The 16,138-nt window shown below is 42.0% G+C and overlaps 1 protein-coding gene across 7 annotated transcripts in view; it reads right to left on the bottom strand.

Annotated features, from left to right (window-relative positions):
• Nucleotides 1-16,138, bottom strand: part of ttc28 (tetratricopeptide repeat domain 28) — an 886,755-nt gene that overhangs the window by 35,866 nt on the left and 834,751 nt on the right. For all 7 annotated transcript variants that reach the window (XM_059988046.1, XM_059988048.1, XM_059988047.1 and 4 more), the window contains one exon: nucleotides 5,627-5,703. In XM_059988046.1, the coding sequence (XP_059844029.1) occupies nucleotides 5,627-5,703 (77 nt within the window). The remainder of the gene's footprint in view (nucleotides 1-5,626; nucleotides 5,704-16,138) is intronic.

Here is a 16,138-nt window from a genome sequence, read left to right as displayed (position 1 = left end):
CTATTCAACCTTGCCTTAAGTATATTTACTGAGGCAGCCTCCACAGCTTCGTCAGGCAGAGAATTCCACAAATTCACCACTCTTTGGGAAAAGCAGTTCCTCCGCATCTCTGTCCTAAATCTACTCCCCTGAATCTTGAGGCTCTGTCCCCTAGTTCTAGTCTCACTTACCAGTGGAAACAACTTTCCTGCCCCTAACTTATCTATCCCTTTCATAATTTTATATGTTTCTATAAGATCTCCTCTCATTCTTCTGAATTCCAGTGAGTACAGTCCCAGGCAACTCAATCTCTCCTCATAGTCTAACCCCTTCATCTCTGGAATCAACCTGGTGAATCTCCTCTACACCACCTCCAAAGCTAGTATGTCCTTCTCCAAGTAAGGAGACCAGAACTGCATGCAGTCCTCCAGGTGTGGCTTCAGAACTACCCTGTACAGTTGCAACATAACCTCCCTGCTCTGAAATATTTAATCCCTCTAGCAATGAAGGGCAACATCCCATTTACCTTCTTGATGGCTTGCTGCACTTGCAAACCAACCTTTTGTGATTCATACACAAACATTTCCCAAGTCCCTCTACACAGCAGCATGCTGCAATTTTTTTATCATTTAAAGAATAATCTGCACTTCCATTTTTCCTTCCAAAGTGGATGACCAACATTGTACTCCATCTGCCAGATCTTTGCTCACTCACTTAACCTATCTATAGCTCTTTGCAGACTCTCCCTATCTTCTGCACAATTTGCTTTTCCACTCAGTTTAGTGTCATCAGCAAACTTAGGAACACTATACTCGGTCCCCTTTTCCTGATGTATATCGGTAACAGTTGCAGACCAGCAGCAACCCCGCGGCAGATCCTTGAGTAGTTAAGGCATGAAAGGATAAAGGGAGAAGGCAGGAGACTGAGGCTGAGCGGGAAAATGGATCAGCCATGATGAAACGGCGGAGTAGACTCGATGGGACAAATGGCCTAATTCTGCTCATTATATCTTATGGTCTTAATAACATAGGACACCATAATTTCCAAGTTTAGAACACAGAACATACAACATATGTTTAATTCATACAAACTCATTGCTTCCAGTGCTTAGTTTGTTTCGGAATCCTAAATTAAATATTTTAAAGGATAATGTTAACTCTTTTACTTGCAGTCACTAATCATTGCCAGTACAGACTGTCTGGATATAAGTGTCAGGAATGGAGTCTCTCCTCACCTCTACAGAATCTGTGTTCAAAGGCAAGGTGAGATCAGCAACTATCAACACGAGTTAAAATTTGATTAGCCAGTTATACTGTTGAATTCTTCACCAGGAAGCAAAGGAATGGCCGTATCAAAGATTTATATCCCCATAATCCACATAATCCCAGGAGCAATGTTGCATTCATAGGCATTCCTAACAATAATGAATGAAGAGTTCACTGCTTACTGAGCCAATGCAGAACTGACAAATGCGAGTGAATTCTATGAATAATTTCTAACTAAAATGTTGGAAATGTGGTAATGGGGTGCTGTGGAATGAAAGGGGTCAGTTAAGGCAAATGACATATTGCACCCTCCAGGTTCATGCCTGAAGTCATTAAGAAAAAGATATTCAACAAACGTAAATGAAAACATACCAACCAATTCTGGCATGAACTGAAGCTTTGAGAGAAGGGATCGAGGGAATTGCATGAGGGATCAAGCATTATTCTATGACATACATAATTTACAAACTCAATTTTGGCCTACTGACTCTGGAATCCTTGCATACACCACCAACTTTCCCACCTACCTGGATTCACCTATCACCTTCTAGCTAGCCTCCTTCCTCCCCCACCCCCACCTTTTTATTTAGGCATCTTCCCCTTTCCATTTCAGTCCTGAAGAGGGGTCTCGGCCCGAAACGTCGACTGTTTATTCATTTCCATTGACGCTGCCTGACCCGCTGAGTTCCCTTGAGCATTTTGTGTGTGTTGCTATGTGAGACATATGTTACCATTTAGATTTTTCAAAAGTTTTAAAAGCGACAATTTATTGAATGATACTTTCTGGGTGAAGTTACCTAAACTATTGATTTGCCATGGTAAATACGTCAAGAACCTGCAGCAAATTATGTTTACAAAGCTTTTAATTTCTGTGAGAAAACACAAAGTGCAGGAACTTTTTTATTACACCACATTCTTTTATTTGATTCTTTAATGATAGGGTAGATAGGGTTGTAGAGAAAGCTTTTGGCACATTGGCCTTCATAAATCAAAGTATTGAGTTGAGGAGATGGGATTTTATGTTGAAGTTGGTGGGCATTGGTGGGGCCTATTTTGGAGTACAGTGTGCAGCCGGTCACCCACCTACAGGGAAGATGTAAATAAGACTAAAAAAGTAGAGAGAACATATACAAGGATGTTGTCAGGTGGGAGGATCTGAGTTATAAGGAAAGGTTCAATAGGTTAGGACTTTATTCCTTAGAATGTAGAAGAATAAGAATTTGAGAAAGGTATATAAAATTATCAGGGGCATTGCTAGGATAAATGCAAGCTACTTTTTACACTGCGGTTGGGTAGGACTACAACCAGAGGTCATGGGTTAAAGGTGAAAGGTGAAAAGTTTAAGGGGAACATGTGGGGAAACTTCTTCACTCAGAGGGCTCGGAGAGTGCGGAATGAGCTGCCAGCACAAACAGTGCATGCAAGCTTGATTTCAATATTTAAGCAAAGTTTAAGTAGGTACATGGATAGTAGGGGTATGGAGGGCAATGGTCCTGGTGCAGGTCAATGAGAGTAGGCAGTTTTAATGGTTTTGGGATAGACTAGATGGACCAAAGGGCCTGCTTCTGTGCTGTACTTCCCTGCTCTAATGGGTAAATTCCAATTTCAATGATGTTCTTTAAAATAATTGCCCTCAGAGACTGTTCTATCCCCAGCTCCAAACCAGAGATGCTACCTGGCCTCCAGCATTTTGTGTGTGTTGCTTCTGTCTCCAACTTCCACTTCTCATCAACTGAAAGCTGTGCCCTTGAGTAACCTCCCCAAAATGTACGCAGAGTGTGCCGACACACCGTTGGTATGGGTGAACAATCCTGCGCCCGAATGTTGCCCTCACCTGGAGGCAGCAAATATGTACCTTTCTTCCACAAGCACAAGAGATTCTGCAGATGCTGGAATCCAGCATAACGTACACAAAAAGCTAGACTCAGCAGGTCAAGCAGCACCTACGGATAGGAATAGATGTTCCGGCAGTCCTGATGAAGGGTCTTGGCCTGAAACATCAATTGTTCATTCCTTTCCATAGAAATTGCCTGAGTTCTCGGGCATTTTGTGTGAGTTACTCTGTCCCTTTCTTCCAGTCTCACTGAATGGATCATGAATAGAATATACATGTATATTTTCATAGCCTTTGTACTCACAGTAGGCTGCCCAGTTAACATCAAAAATGTTACCATTACAAGTATTTATAAGACTGTAAATCAAGATTTGAAGAATTCCTACTGTTGATAGCCAATTCAAGAACACTGCTGTATTAACCTCACCATTTATCTCTTAGGAGTGTGTGGCGGACAAAGTATTTACTCCGCTTTCTGCTTCATCAGAATCCAACTGAGAACAGCTCTTCACTTTTAGAACTCTGCCTTTAGGCACAGAGTTTGCAGGGTCAGTATTTCACACTCCTTTTAAAAAGGAGCAACATCACTAGTCCATCCCCTGAAAAAAAAGCAGCGGCATCTTGCTGTGTTTGAGGAGAACCACCTGGAAAAGGCAAGGAACTGTTCTCTCCCTAAAACTTAACCGAAAAGCAGGTTACTTTACAAGAGAAAATCTGCAGATGCTGGAAATCAGAGTAATGCAGACAAAATGCTGGAAGAACTCAACAGGCCAGGCAGCACCAATGGAAAAGAGCAAACAGTCGACGTTTCGGGCCGAGACCCTTCATCACAGATTACTTTACTGCTCTACGTGATTCCCAGTGGGGCAGAGAGCTGATATTCATGTGGCTTTTTTCCGCTCTGACCAAGAGACTTGCAAAGGGCGGCACGGTAGCATAGTGGTTGGCACTGAGCTTTACAATACCAGCAACCCCGGTTCAATTCCTGTCGCTGCCTGTGAGGGATTTGTACATTTTCCCCGTGACTGCATGAGTTTAATCCAGTTGCTCCAGTTTCCTCCCACAGTCCAAAAACCTACCAGCTGACAAGTTAATTGGTCATTGTAAATTGTCCTGTGATTAAGCTAGGGTTAAATTGAGGGTTGCTGGGCAGCACAGCTCAAAGGGCCAGAAGGGTCTATTCTGCGCTGTATGTCAATAAATAAATAAATAAATAAATACTGATATTGCCAGATAGTAATAGCTCTTTAGAAGGAAAAGGAACACAGTTGTCTTAGTTACTGATCTTCTTTAATTGTTTATTATTATATATGCCATGTTCACCCTGCTTTACAAACTAAATGGAAAATAAGTTATTTGTCTTAAAAGTCAGTGTTTTTAAAAAGTTGGAGCCCATTTTCATCTACGTCAAAAACAAAATCAGTACAGGTTTTACGTAAATTAAGCATGTAATTCTCACAGCAAAAGGCCTAAATTCTTAGCTCAATCTGAGCATCTGCAGATTATGGGTCACACATCATTAAACAAGACCTGCTCATTACAGTGATGGATTCAACAGTTTACTCGCTTAGCTATTCTGTTGAAAAAGACTGCTCATCTTGCAATGTTACATTGTTCGGAGGTCAGAGTTTCTGGCACTTTGCCATCAGCTCATGAGACTGCTCCTGGTTAGCCCTCACATTCATCATTTTTTTTTTGGAAAAAAGTCCTAGCGTTATTATGCTTCCTGTGTGTAGAACATTACACATTTCTTTAAATAGGACAACCATGAGTTTTTAATAACTTTACATAAAGAACCATGAGTTTTTAACTGCTCACTGTTGGCGTCTGTGCCATTTTGGAGCTGGCCCATCACTGTTCCAGTCTCTCTTTAAGCTGCCATGACCTTGCCATTGTTTGCAAGGCCAGCGACAATTGAGTGGGGCCTGGTGACACAAACTTACCTCTGTGTTTGCTAAAAATCAAGCACCGTCCCTGGGATTTGTACCCAGGTCTCCTGGGCAGCGTGCTGCGGTCTAATACCAGAACTAACAGGCTGGTTAGATTTGCCTTGAACCTTTCCACCAAGGCCATCACTTGTTTGATACTCTTTACAACTTCCCAACAAATGATCTACTCATAGACATTCTTTGGTAAAATAACTTGAGAATAATAATCAATCCAACAGCCATTTAATCTGTTGTTTCACTCCCTACTTAAGAAGGAAGTGGGGGGGGGGTGCTCAATGCTTCTGTTGCTGTTTGTATGATGGGAGAGGTACTTTAGGGTTCTGATGTTTCTGTCATTCATTCATTTGGTTTCTTGTTTGGAGGATGTATGTGAAGAGTAAGAATTTCAGGTTGTATACTGTATACATTCTCTGATACTAATTTGAATTATTTGAAGCTTAAATTAATTATACTGTGTATTTAATTAGAAGAATATCAGCAGTACTTCAAAGCTCATCTCTCTGTCCTGTAGAACTGAAATGACTTGACATGAAGCGCAGTATCCTGACCTACTTCAGTGGCGAAGAATGAACTCAGGAAAGTCCAGAGTTTGTACTCACCCGATTAATGAGCTGTTCTCCTGTCTCCGAAGCTGAGATAAGTTTGCAGAGAGCCTGGAGTGCGGCGTGGGGCAACCCTTTAACACAAGAAACAGCGTCACAAGGAATGCAGCATCAAAGTACAATCGTGTATAAATACAAGTGACATAATGGAATAAACCAAACAAAAAGAGATATTTAAAGAGCACAATATTAAACACCAAGTTGCACAACATTAAAGTAATATTCAAACCTTGATATTGCAAGTATTTTAAGTACTTCATCCCACATATGCCACAATATTTTATGTCACATTAAAGCATTCACTTATTTGCAGTGAAAAAAAATGACCGGGAGCAAAAATACCAGAGCCACACTGTCTTTAGGCTATTAATTGACTTTCCCTCAAACAAAACCAGGGTTTTGATCTCCAGTCTGAGTAGCAATTAACCTTCAAATGAACTCACTCTATGTTAAATTAATATTAATTAGACATCACAGCCTCAAAGGTGCACATGCTTACACTTTAGAAGTAGAATATACAGTGAAATTATTCCTGGTACAAATTCTTAAAAGCACTAGATGTTGTGGAGACACAAGCAGCACCAGAGGAGGTTTGCTTGTATCTACTCAGCTAGACAGATGATACACAAATACAGTCATGAAGCACAGTGACATGTACAGGCACCATAAAGTCACGTAGATCACATTTCTTCCCCATTCTGATGTTTGGTCTGAACAACAAGTGAACCTCTTGACCATCTCTACATTCTTTTGAGATGCATTGTATTGCTGCCAAGTGATTGGCTGATTAGATATCTGCATTATCCTTGTATACAAGGTATGCAGGTGTACCTAATAAAGTGGCCACTGGGGGGGAGAGAGAGGTGGGAGAGGGGGGAGAGAGAGGGGGAGAGGGGGGAGAGAGAGAGGGGGAGAGGGGGGAGAGAGAGAGGGGGAGAGGGGGAGAGAGAGGGGGGAGAGGGGGGAGAGGGAGAGGGGGAGAGGGGAGAGAGAGAGAGGGGGGAGAGAGGGAGAGAGGGAGAAAGGGAGGGAGGGAGAGAGGGAGAAAGGGAGAGAGGGAGAGAGGGGGAGAGAGAGAGAGAGAGAGAGAGAGAGAGAGAGAGAGAGAGAGAGAGAATGTGTGTGTGTGTATAGATATAGATACACACACATAGTGATACAGTGCAGAACTGGCCCAAGAAAGTGCACTGCCCAGTAATCCACCTAATCAGAGGATGATTTACAAAAAGCGATTAACCTGCAAACCCGTTTGGAGGAAATTGCAGCATCTATTAGGAAACCCACACGCTCACGGGATGGGGAATATAAACTTCTTACAGATGGTGTCTGATTTGAACTCTGATGCCCCAAGCTATAAGAGAGTCACACTGCTTGAGCATATAGACATTAAGAAAGAGGACGTGCTGGAGCTTTTGGAAAGCATCAAGTAGGATAAGTCACCGGGACCAGACGAGATGTACACCAGGCTACTGTGGGAGGTGAGGGAGAAGATTGCTGAGCCTCAGGCGATGAACTTTGCATCATCAATGGGGACAGGAGAGGTTCCGGAGGATTGGAGGGTTGCAGATGTTCAAGTCAAGTCAAATCACTTTTTATTGTCTTTTCGACCATGACTGTTGGTATGAACAACAAGTAAAAATGATGTAAAAAAGTAATGTCTCACAGTAAAAATGAGACAAAATTTTTCAGGACCATGGTGCTACATGAAACAGTACAAAAACTACAATGACCTACGTGAAAACTACATAGAAAAAAAGAAACTAAACTACAGATCCACCCAGGACTGCATAAAGTGCACAAAACAGTGCAGGCATTACAATAAATAATAGACAAGACAATGGGCACAGTAGAGGGCAGTAAGTTGGTGTCAGTCCATTCTCTGGGTATTGAGGAGTCTGATAGCTTGGGGGAAGAAACGGTTACATAGTTTGGTCATGAGAGCCCAAATACTCCGGTGCCTTTTCTCAGATGGCAGGAGGGAGAAGAGTTTGTATGAGGGGTGCATGGGGTCTTTCATAATGCTGTTTGCCTTGCGGATGCAGCTTGTAGTGTAAATGTCCATAATAGCGGGAAGAGAGACCCCGATGATCTTCTCAGCTGACCTCACTATCCGCTGCAGGGTCTTGCGATCTGAGATGGTGTAATTTCCGAACCAGGCAGGATGCTCTCAATACAACCTCTGTAGAATGTGGTGAGGATGGAGTGGTGAGAGATGGACTTTCCTCAGCCTTCACAGAAAGTAGAGATGCTGCTGGGCTTTCTTTGCTATGGAGCTGGTGTTGAGGGATTAGGTGAGATTCTCCGCCAGGTGAACACCAAGAAATTTGGTGCTCTTAACGATCTCTACCGAGGAGCCGTCGATGTTCAGTGGCGAGTGGTTGCTCCATGCCTTCCCGAAGTCAACAACTGTTGAATAAGGGAAATATTGTTTCCTTATTCAAGAAAGGGAGTAGAGATAGCCCAGGAAATTATAGAACAGTGAGTCTTACTTCAGTGGTTGGTAAGTTCATGGAGAAGATCCTGTGAGGCAGGATTTATGAACATTTGGAGAAGCATAATATGATTAGGAATAGTCAGCATGGTTTTGTCAAAGGCAGGTCGTGCCTTATGAGCCTGATAGAATTTTTGAGGGTGTGACTAAACACAGAAATGAAGGTAGAGCAGTAGATGTAGTGTACATGGATTTCAGCAAGGCATTTGATAAGATACCCCATGCAAGACTTATTGAGAAAGTAAGGAGGAATGGAATCCAAGGGGACATTGCTTTGTGGATCCAGAATTGGCTTGCTCACAGAAGGCAAAGAGTGGTTGTCAATGGGTCATATTCTGCATGGAGGTCAGTGGCCAGCAGTGTGTGTCAGGGATCTGTTCTAGGCCATCTACTCTTCGTGATGTTTATTAATGATCTGGATGGAGGGATTGGTTAGTAAACTTGCTAATGATACAAAGGTTGGGAGTGTTGTGGATAGTGTGAAGTGCTGTCAGCGGTAACAGCAGAACATCAATAGGATGCAAAACTGGGCTGAGAGTTGACAGATGAAGTTCAACCCAGATAAGAGTGAGGTGGTTCACTTTGGTAGGTGAAATATGAAGGCAGAATATAGTATTAATGCTAAGACTCTTGGCAGTGTGGAGGATCAGAGGGATCTTGAGGTCCAAGTCCATAGGACACTCAAAGCTGCTGCGCATGTTGACTCTGTGGTTAAGAAGGCATATGGTGCATTGGCCTTCATCAACTGTGAGATTGAGTCTAAGAGCCAAGACGTAATGTTACAGCTATATAGGACCCTGGTCAGACCCCACTTGGAGTACTGTGCTCAGTTCTGGCCACCTCACTACAGGAACTATAGTGGAAACTATAGAAAGGGTGCAGAGGCAATCCTTGTTTAGATTGGGGAGCATTCCCTATGAGAATAGGCTGAGTGAACTCGGCCTTTTTTCCTTGGAGTGACAGAGGATGAGAGGAGACCTGATGGAGGTGTATAAGATGATGAGAGGCATTGATTGTGTGGATAGTCAGAGGATTTTTCCCAGGGCTGAAATGGCTAGCATGAGAGGGCACAGTTTTAAGGTGCTTGGAAGTAGGTAAAGAGGAAATGTCAGGGGTAAGTTTTTTACGTAGTGAGTGGTGAGTGCATGGAACAGGCTGCCAGCGATGGTGGTGGAGGTGGATACGATAGGGTCTTTTTAAAGACTCCTGGATAGGTACATGGTGCTTAGAAAATAGAGGACTATGGATAACCCTAGGTAGTTTCTAAAGAAAGTACATGTTCAGCACAGTATTGTGGGCCTAAGGGCCCGTATTGTGCTGTAGGTTTTCTGTTTTCTGTGTAACTGCTGTGCTACTGTGACACCCCTCCTCCTTTTTATATCTATATCTATATATACTGTATATCTGTATTTATAAATATATTTATTTATCTATCTACCCCCTATATCTCTCTCTCTCTCTCTCTATACACACACACACACACACATATATATATATATATATATATATGTCTGGGAGAAAAATGGACAAAGCTATTAAATTGGGAATGGCCGGGCCATGCTAGTACAGTCACTGTAGAGAGTCACGGCCAAGGCTGGGAAGTAGTTTATATATACACACACTGTTTTGAGCATTTACGCTTGTTTGCTGGCTTTGAATCTAAAGAGTGGGTGCAGGCATTTCCTACCACACTAAGTGCCAGGACTTTTGGGATTTCCCTGAATGTGTGCACAAACCTGCAGCTCCCTACCAAACAGTCTCTGACTGTTGCAGTGATGCCCTCACTCATGACCCTGTTGTAGGAAGAGCATCTCCATTCATTGAGATGGGAAGGGAACTTTGGGAAGCTTGATTATTTTACATTTTTTAATCATTCTTTTAGGTTAGTTAAATATTTTAACTGGTTGTATGTATTGATGTTAATTTTAAAATTTAAAATAGTTTTTTAAATTTAATTGAAAGATTTTACATAGTTTCTAAATGATTTTACTATTCAGAATCATTCAGCAGTTTTGACACCACTGATGAGACAGCCAAGCTAATCTGACTCTCTCCTCAGATGCAGAAGGCCCTACCACAGAACACGCCTTATTCTCTGTGCACAAGTTCTGGCTGTAAGTAAATATGTGTTATTTATTTATTTATTGATTGATTGAGATGCAATCAATTTGAGCAGCGCCACATCCCCCCAGCAATCCCCTGACTTAATTCTAGCCTAATCACAGGACAATTTAAGATGACTAATTAACCTACCAATCGGTACGTCTGTGGATTGTGGGAGGAAACCAGAGCACCCGGAGGAAACCCACACAGTCACAGGGAGAACATACATAATCCTTAGAGGCACAGTCAGAAAATGAACCCGGGTCACTTGTACTGAAAAGCGTTGTGCTAACCTCTATGCTACCATACCAAAAAATATGAGATAAACAGAAGTTCAATGTACTTCAAAATATGGTTTCCGGTCCTGAAGGAGGATCTAGGCCTGCAATGCTGACTGCTTATTCATCTCCATAGATGCTGCCTGACCTGCTGAGTTCCTCCTGCATTTTGTGTGTACTGTTTTTTTTTGGGGGGGGGGGAGTGTTATAGTTTTCAATGTCTCACCAGAAGTTAGGGAAGTAGAGGAATCTGAAGAACTAAAAGGAAAGGCCAACATCTAGATGCACTGGGAAACGGGCATCTGAAAGCAGGAATTCCTGGGACTGAGAACAGAGCAAAGAATTCTGCAAACTGGATACCACAAGGTGCTGGGAAACTTCAAAGCTGTGATCAATTCAGATAAGCTACCAAGCAAGAAAGGAGACAAGAAGGTGAGAGAAAAGTAGCCGAATTTAAGATGCCTCTGGCAATTGGTTAGTTGACTGGCATGTTGCATGGGAAAATACAGATTCAATATTTACATAAAACAATTTTAGCAAAAAAAAAGATGGGTTAAAATTCTAAAGCATATAGAAGCACTTTAGAATGACAGAAGAAATTTCCTCTGGGGAGACACAGAAACTATTTTCCTCTGCACTCTTTGCTCTGGTCTCAGTTCCAGGAATTCCATTCCTCAGATGCCTTTTCCCCAAGGCCTTTCAGATGCTGGCCCCTTTCTTCTAAGTTCCTCAGATCTTCCTCCACTTTCCTAACTTCTGGCGATTCATTGAAAATTTTACCCCCTTGATCATGCACAGAGCAAGTCATTATCTCCATTCAGCCTTGGGGATATGGCTGGGTGATACAAATCCTCAGTGTCTTCAGCTGTACTATACACGGCAACTGCATTCTTTTCAGGAATTGCACGAGAAGACCAAACGTACAATTATTGTCTACTGTGACAGTGGGATCTCAAAAACAGGCTGCTTCAATGGGACCATTGTGTCCACAGGTGGGACTTCCACTAGCGGTGGTGGGATAGAATTGAGCACCCTGCTTCTTCCATGGGATTTAAGACATCCTAGTATCAGAGGTGGCCACCTGGTTGAAATACTCCCACCTAACCTCACTCTAAAATTAAACTGGAAAGCTTCACCTTCAACATCAGAGGTAGCTGGTCAACTGGATAAGATTTCACGTTTAACATCGGTGGATTCCTCCCTAACAGTGGTCAGATAAATCCATCTCTTTAGCTCTGTTTGAGCTTGCCGAAGTGCTTCCATTAAGGGCAGCTTTTTGCTGTTTCTGTAGCATGTACACACTCCAGTGGTGCACCAATGATGCAGGAAATGCACGGCACACCAATTAACACCTCAGCTGCAGACCCAGTGGCTTCCACTTGTACAGTCCTCACACATATAGCAGCCAGAGATATGAATTTCACTTTATTCACTTGTGCACTGGAGGAAATGTTAATTGCATTTTGTGATCAATTTTGCATTTCAATTCAAATAGTGGAGAGCCGAAAAAGCAAGCACAAGAAGACTAAATTTCAAGGCACAAGGTTGGACCTGGTAAAGAGCAGTGTAGCTGAACAACGTTGAAGGAATAGGGTTATACTTTCAGGAAAAATGACATGACAGCCTGTAGAAACGTATGGAAGAGAACAAAATATGTATGAGAAAGATGTAGAAGCAAGTGACATTATAAACACAGTAATATATCTAAAGATGGCGGCAATAGAAACAGCAGAATGCAGATATAGTGACAAATTACTGTGTAAGGAAACACAACATCACGTACATTAACACAGTGACATGGCAAAACAGCACATAAAGCAACAATTCCTAGGAATATGGCAAAAAATAAAAAAAAGCAGAAAGAATAATATATATGAACATGATAGTGTAAATAAAGAACGACCTATGAAACAGAGCAACATGTACATAAAGATATATAAGAACAGTCTGCTTGCTCTTATCATTCATTTTTTGTTACATCAGCTTGCTTTCCCTCTCCCTTGGGGTATGGAAGAGATACTTCTGTCTCTCACAGTCTTATTTGGCTAGAAGAGTGATAGTTCGATCTCCAGACTATTCAATAACTGTCAGCCCTGCTACACTGGCAAGACACAGCAGATAAAAGGAACACCTCGAACATAAAATCTTATGTACCCAGCTGATGTTTCTCTTTGCACAAGTGTTAGAAATTAAAAGGTTTAAAAAAGGCAATCTCCTTAAAAGTTTTATGCCTATATATGTTAAAAACAATGAATTTTTGCAGAATGTTCTTCAAAAGATATTAATAATGAAGTATTCTGTACTATTGACAGAGATCTCCACACACATCTCATTACTTGCTATACTGTGACCTCCAAGGAATCCTCCACTGATGTAAATTTAAAGCTGCATGTATTCTTTTCAAACTAAAGCATATTTTGAAAGCAAACGCAATGAGAGGAAGCAACTGTCAGGAATGTCGCGGCACAAGACAGCTCGATGCATTTATAAATGTATAATACCTCTGGGAGCATAATAACTTCACCAACTATCACAAAGGTTGGGATTTATTTTAACATATTATAATTAAAATTAAGTAATTCCATCACAGAGCTCATTGGGAACTGATATATACTAGATCAGTCACAACTATATGCCATCCCACAGAGAGACTCCAGATCCCTATATGTTACCTGCTGTTTCTCAATTAAGGCCCCTCCGCAAAAACCCAATAATGTGGCTTTATGATCATATTCAGATACTGTAATACACACAACGATGTTGCTTCCATCGCTGTAGGGTTTGCTAGAGTAATGTGAATTTGACGTGACACCTCGCCACCAGTGACTAAAATTTTAGAACATAAGCTCCTCTGATGAGTTGGCTTAGTAAACTAGTGCGGAGCTTAAGGTATAAATACTTGCAAGGCCTCAGCTTTGATCATTGGTCTTTACTAAGTTAACTTGATTTCGCCAAGGATTTGAGAAGCATTACCATTTATCCTGAGCAGTCTTGCCCCAGTGAAGGGAAATAGCTTATTTCTTAAGAGCTAAGTACGTGGATACCCAATTGGTGACAAAAGCAGCTCCCCAGAGAGACCCAAACCCCTCCTCCCCACCAATGAGTTCACTGACTGGCCCTGAATGTAAAGATTACTGCTGAAGAATGAGGTCCCACTTGATGACTGCAAAGCAACACTCCACCAAGAACTTGACAACCTCCAGGAAGTTGGAGAGAAGAAAAAAATTGCTGGAAGAAGGAAGTCAAAGGGATACCTATGCAATACTGACAAATTTTGCTTCCAGAATTAGCATGGAGGGGGGCTTTCTGAATTTACCAATGCTATCACCCCCCCCCCAATTGTATAAACTACCAAGACAGGAATAAACTTCCTCTGTAGCCAAGGGTTATTACACACTTGGGGTTTCTTAAGATATCTCAGGTTGTCATAAGAGGGGAAGTGGCACAAAAATAGGCCACTTTTTCACAGTAGCACTGTAGCGGGTGGCAGGGTGGAGATATGTCTCTACCCAAGGAGCTGTATGGCATTCCTTCCCTCCACTGGCCTGCGGGCCACCCTTGGGTAAGATGTAGCACTGGCTTAGCCTCTCCCGATCAGGGTCATGTGAAGCCAAGGTGAACAACTAGTGAACAACTGGAGCACATCACAAGTCCTGGTTATTGACGCCAGGCAGACAATCTCTGAAGAGTATTGACAATGGCTGAGATCATCTGCCTTGTAAAGACACTGCCCAGAAGGAGGCAATGACAAACCACTTCACTAGAATGATTTCCCAGGAACAATCATGGTCATGGAAAGAGAAAAGAATAACAATAATGTAAAGCCAGATGGAAAGACCATGATCGCCCATGTCATAATGATGATGATGACTGTGAGATGTTTGACATGTCACTTACTTCAGTGCTAAACTGTTAGATGCAGGACCCAAAGAAACCCAAAGAAATGCAACTCTAATTCAATACCTGGTGTCAGAGCTGCATTTTGGAGAGGAAACTTAAGTGAGGAACAGTGGTTAGCATAAAGGGTTTTGCAGTTTCTCTGTGGGAAGCAGCACACATTCTTCTCTCTTGGCTACAAATCAGAAACAAGCTTTCTGCCGTCAGGAGGAAGGTGGAGATAGAAAGGTTTATGCCCTCTGTCACTCATCAATCACTGGGAGGTCTTTCCAATTGCTGTACCAGTTCATATTCAACCCAGATCAACAGATATAGTTTGCCCCCTCTAAAATTTGGTATTTTGGGGCAGCCTCAATAATGCTTGGGAACTGATTTTGGGTCAGATCTGGTATACGTTCTACTAAAAAAATTAAATTCGGATAAAGGTAGATGGTGCTCTCCCAGATGGAATGATTAGCTCCATATTATCTCCGTTCTTGAACATTATTTTTTGGTTTATGCTTAAAAAGATCAACAGTTTAGTTGAGATTATTTTATGTATGCCAATTATCAGGTTAGGTCAAAGAGGTACAAAAATGGCAAGCCTTTGGGCTCAGGTTGAGTACAGCTTCATCATGGTCATGGTTACCTTTTAGTTTCATACACAGCAGATCATTAATCTCTACTTACCTGTTGGTTCTCCATTCATAATAATCACAAAACATATATTAATAACTTGCATTGCATAGGGAACTCCCAGGAAGGGTTTGAATGAGATGTTCTTCTGGAAAGGGGTCCCACCAAAGGGGGGGGGTGCGTCAAAAGTATATAGTGGGTCCTCCGTATCCGCAGGGGTTTGGTTCTGGGACACCCCCCCCCCCCCCCGTGGATACCAAATTCTGCAGATACTCAAGTCCTGTATTTAAAATGGTGTAGTATTTGCATATAACCTACGCACATCCTCCCGTATACTTTAAATCATCTCTAGATTACTTATAATTCCTAATACAATGTAAATGCTATGTAAATAGCTGTTAAACAGTATTGTTTAGGGAATAATGACAAGAAAAAGTCTGTACATGTTCAGTACAGATGCAACTATCATAGCTCTTCTGGGAATGCTGATGCCACCTGATTCTCCTGTGATCTTTCAGTTCTTGAGGCTGTAGTGCTTTACATAGCTAGTCAGCCACCCCTTACTAGCCTTAAACTCCTTCCTCTCACTCACAACACAAGTAGTGAATGAACGAGACGCGAGGTGAACAATGCTCAAACAATGAGTAATACTTATAATCATCTCTAAACTACAGTACTTTACGCTCCCTCTTAGCCTTTGAGGACTTGCTTTGACCACTTAATCGCTTTTTAGGAGCCATTTTTTCACAGAAACAAAGAGTGCACACAAGTAGCGACCGAACGAGACGCAAAGTGAACAATGCTCAAACAACGAAACCTGGAGAGAGAAATTTCGGGGTTTTTTTCCGATACCGATCCGCGGTTGGTTGAATCCGCAGATGTGGAACTCGTGGATACTGAGGGCTGACTATATATTAATATGTATATTTACTGATTGATTGAGATACCATATGGAACTGTTGCTTCCAGTCCTTTGAGCTGCATTGTCCAGCAACCCCCAATTTAACCCTTGCCTGATCACGAGACAATTCACAATTACCGATTAACCCATCAATCGGTACGTCTTTGGACCGTGGGAGGAAACTGCAGCATGCGGAGCAAATCCACACAGTCACGGGGAGAATG

Source organism: Hypanus sabinus, chromosome 13, assembly GCF_030144855.1.
Source record: "Hypanus sabinus isolate sHypSab1 chromosome 13, sHypSab1.hap1, whole genome shotgun sequence".
NCBI lineage: Eukaryota > Metazoa > Chordata > Chondrichthyes > Myliobatiformes > Dasyatidae > Hypanus > Hypanus sabinus.
Note: the sequence above shows the minus strand (reverse complement) of the source record. Positions and strands in the feature narration are given on the sequence as shown.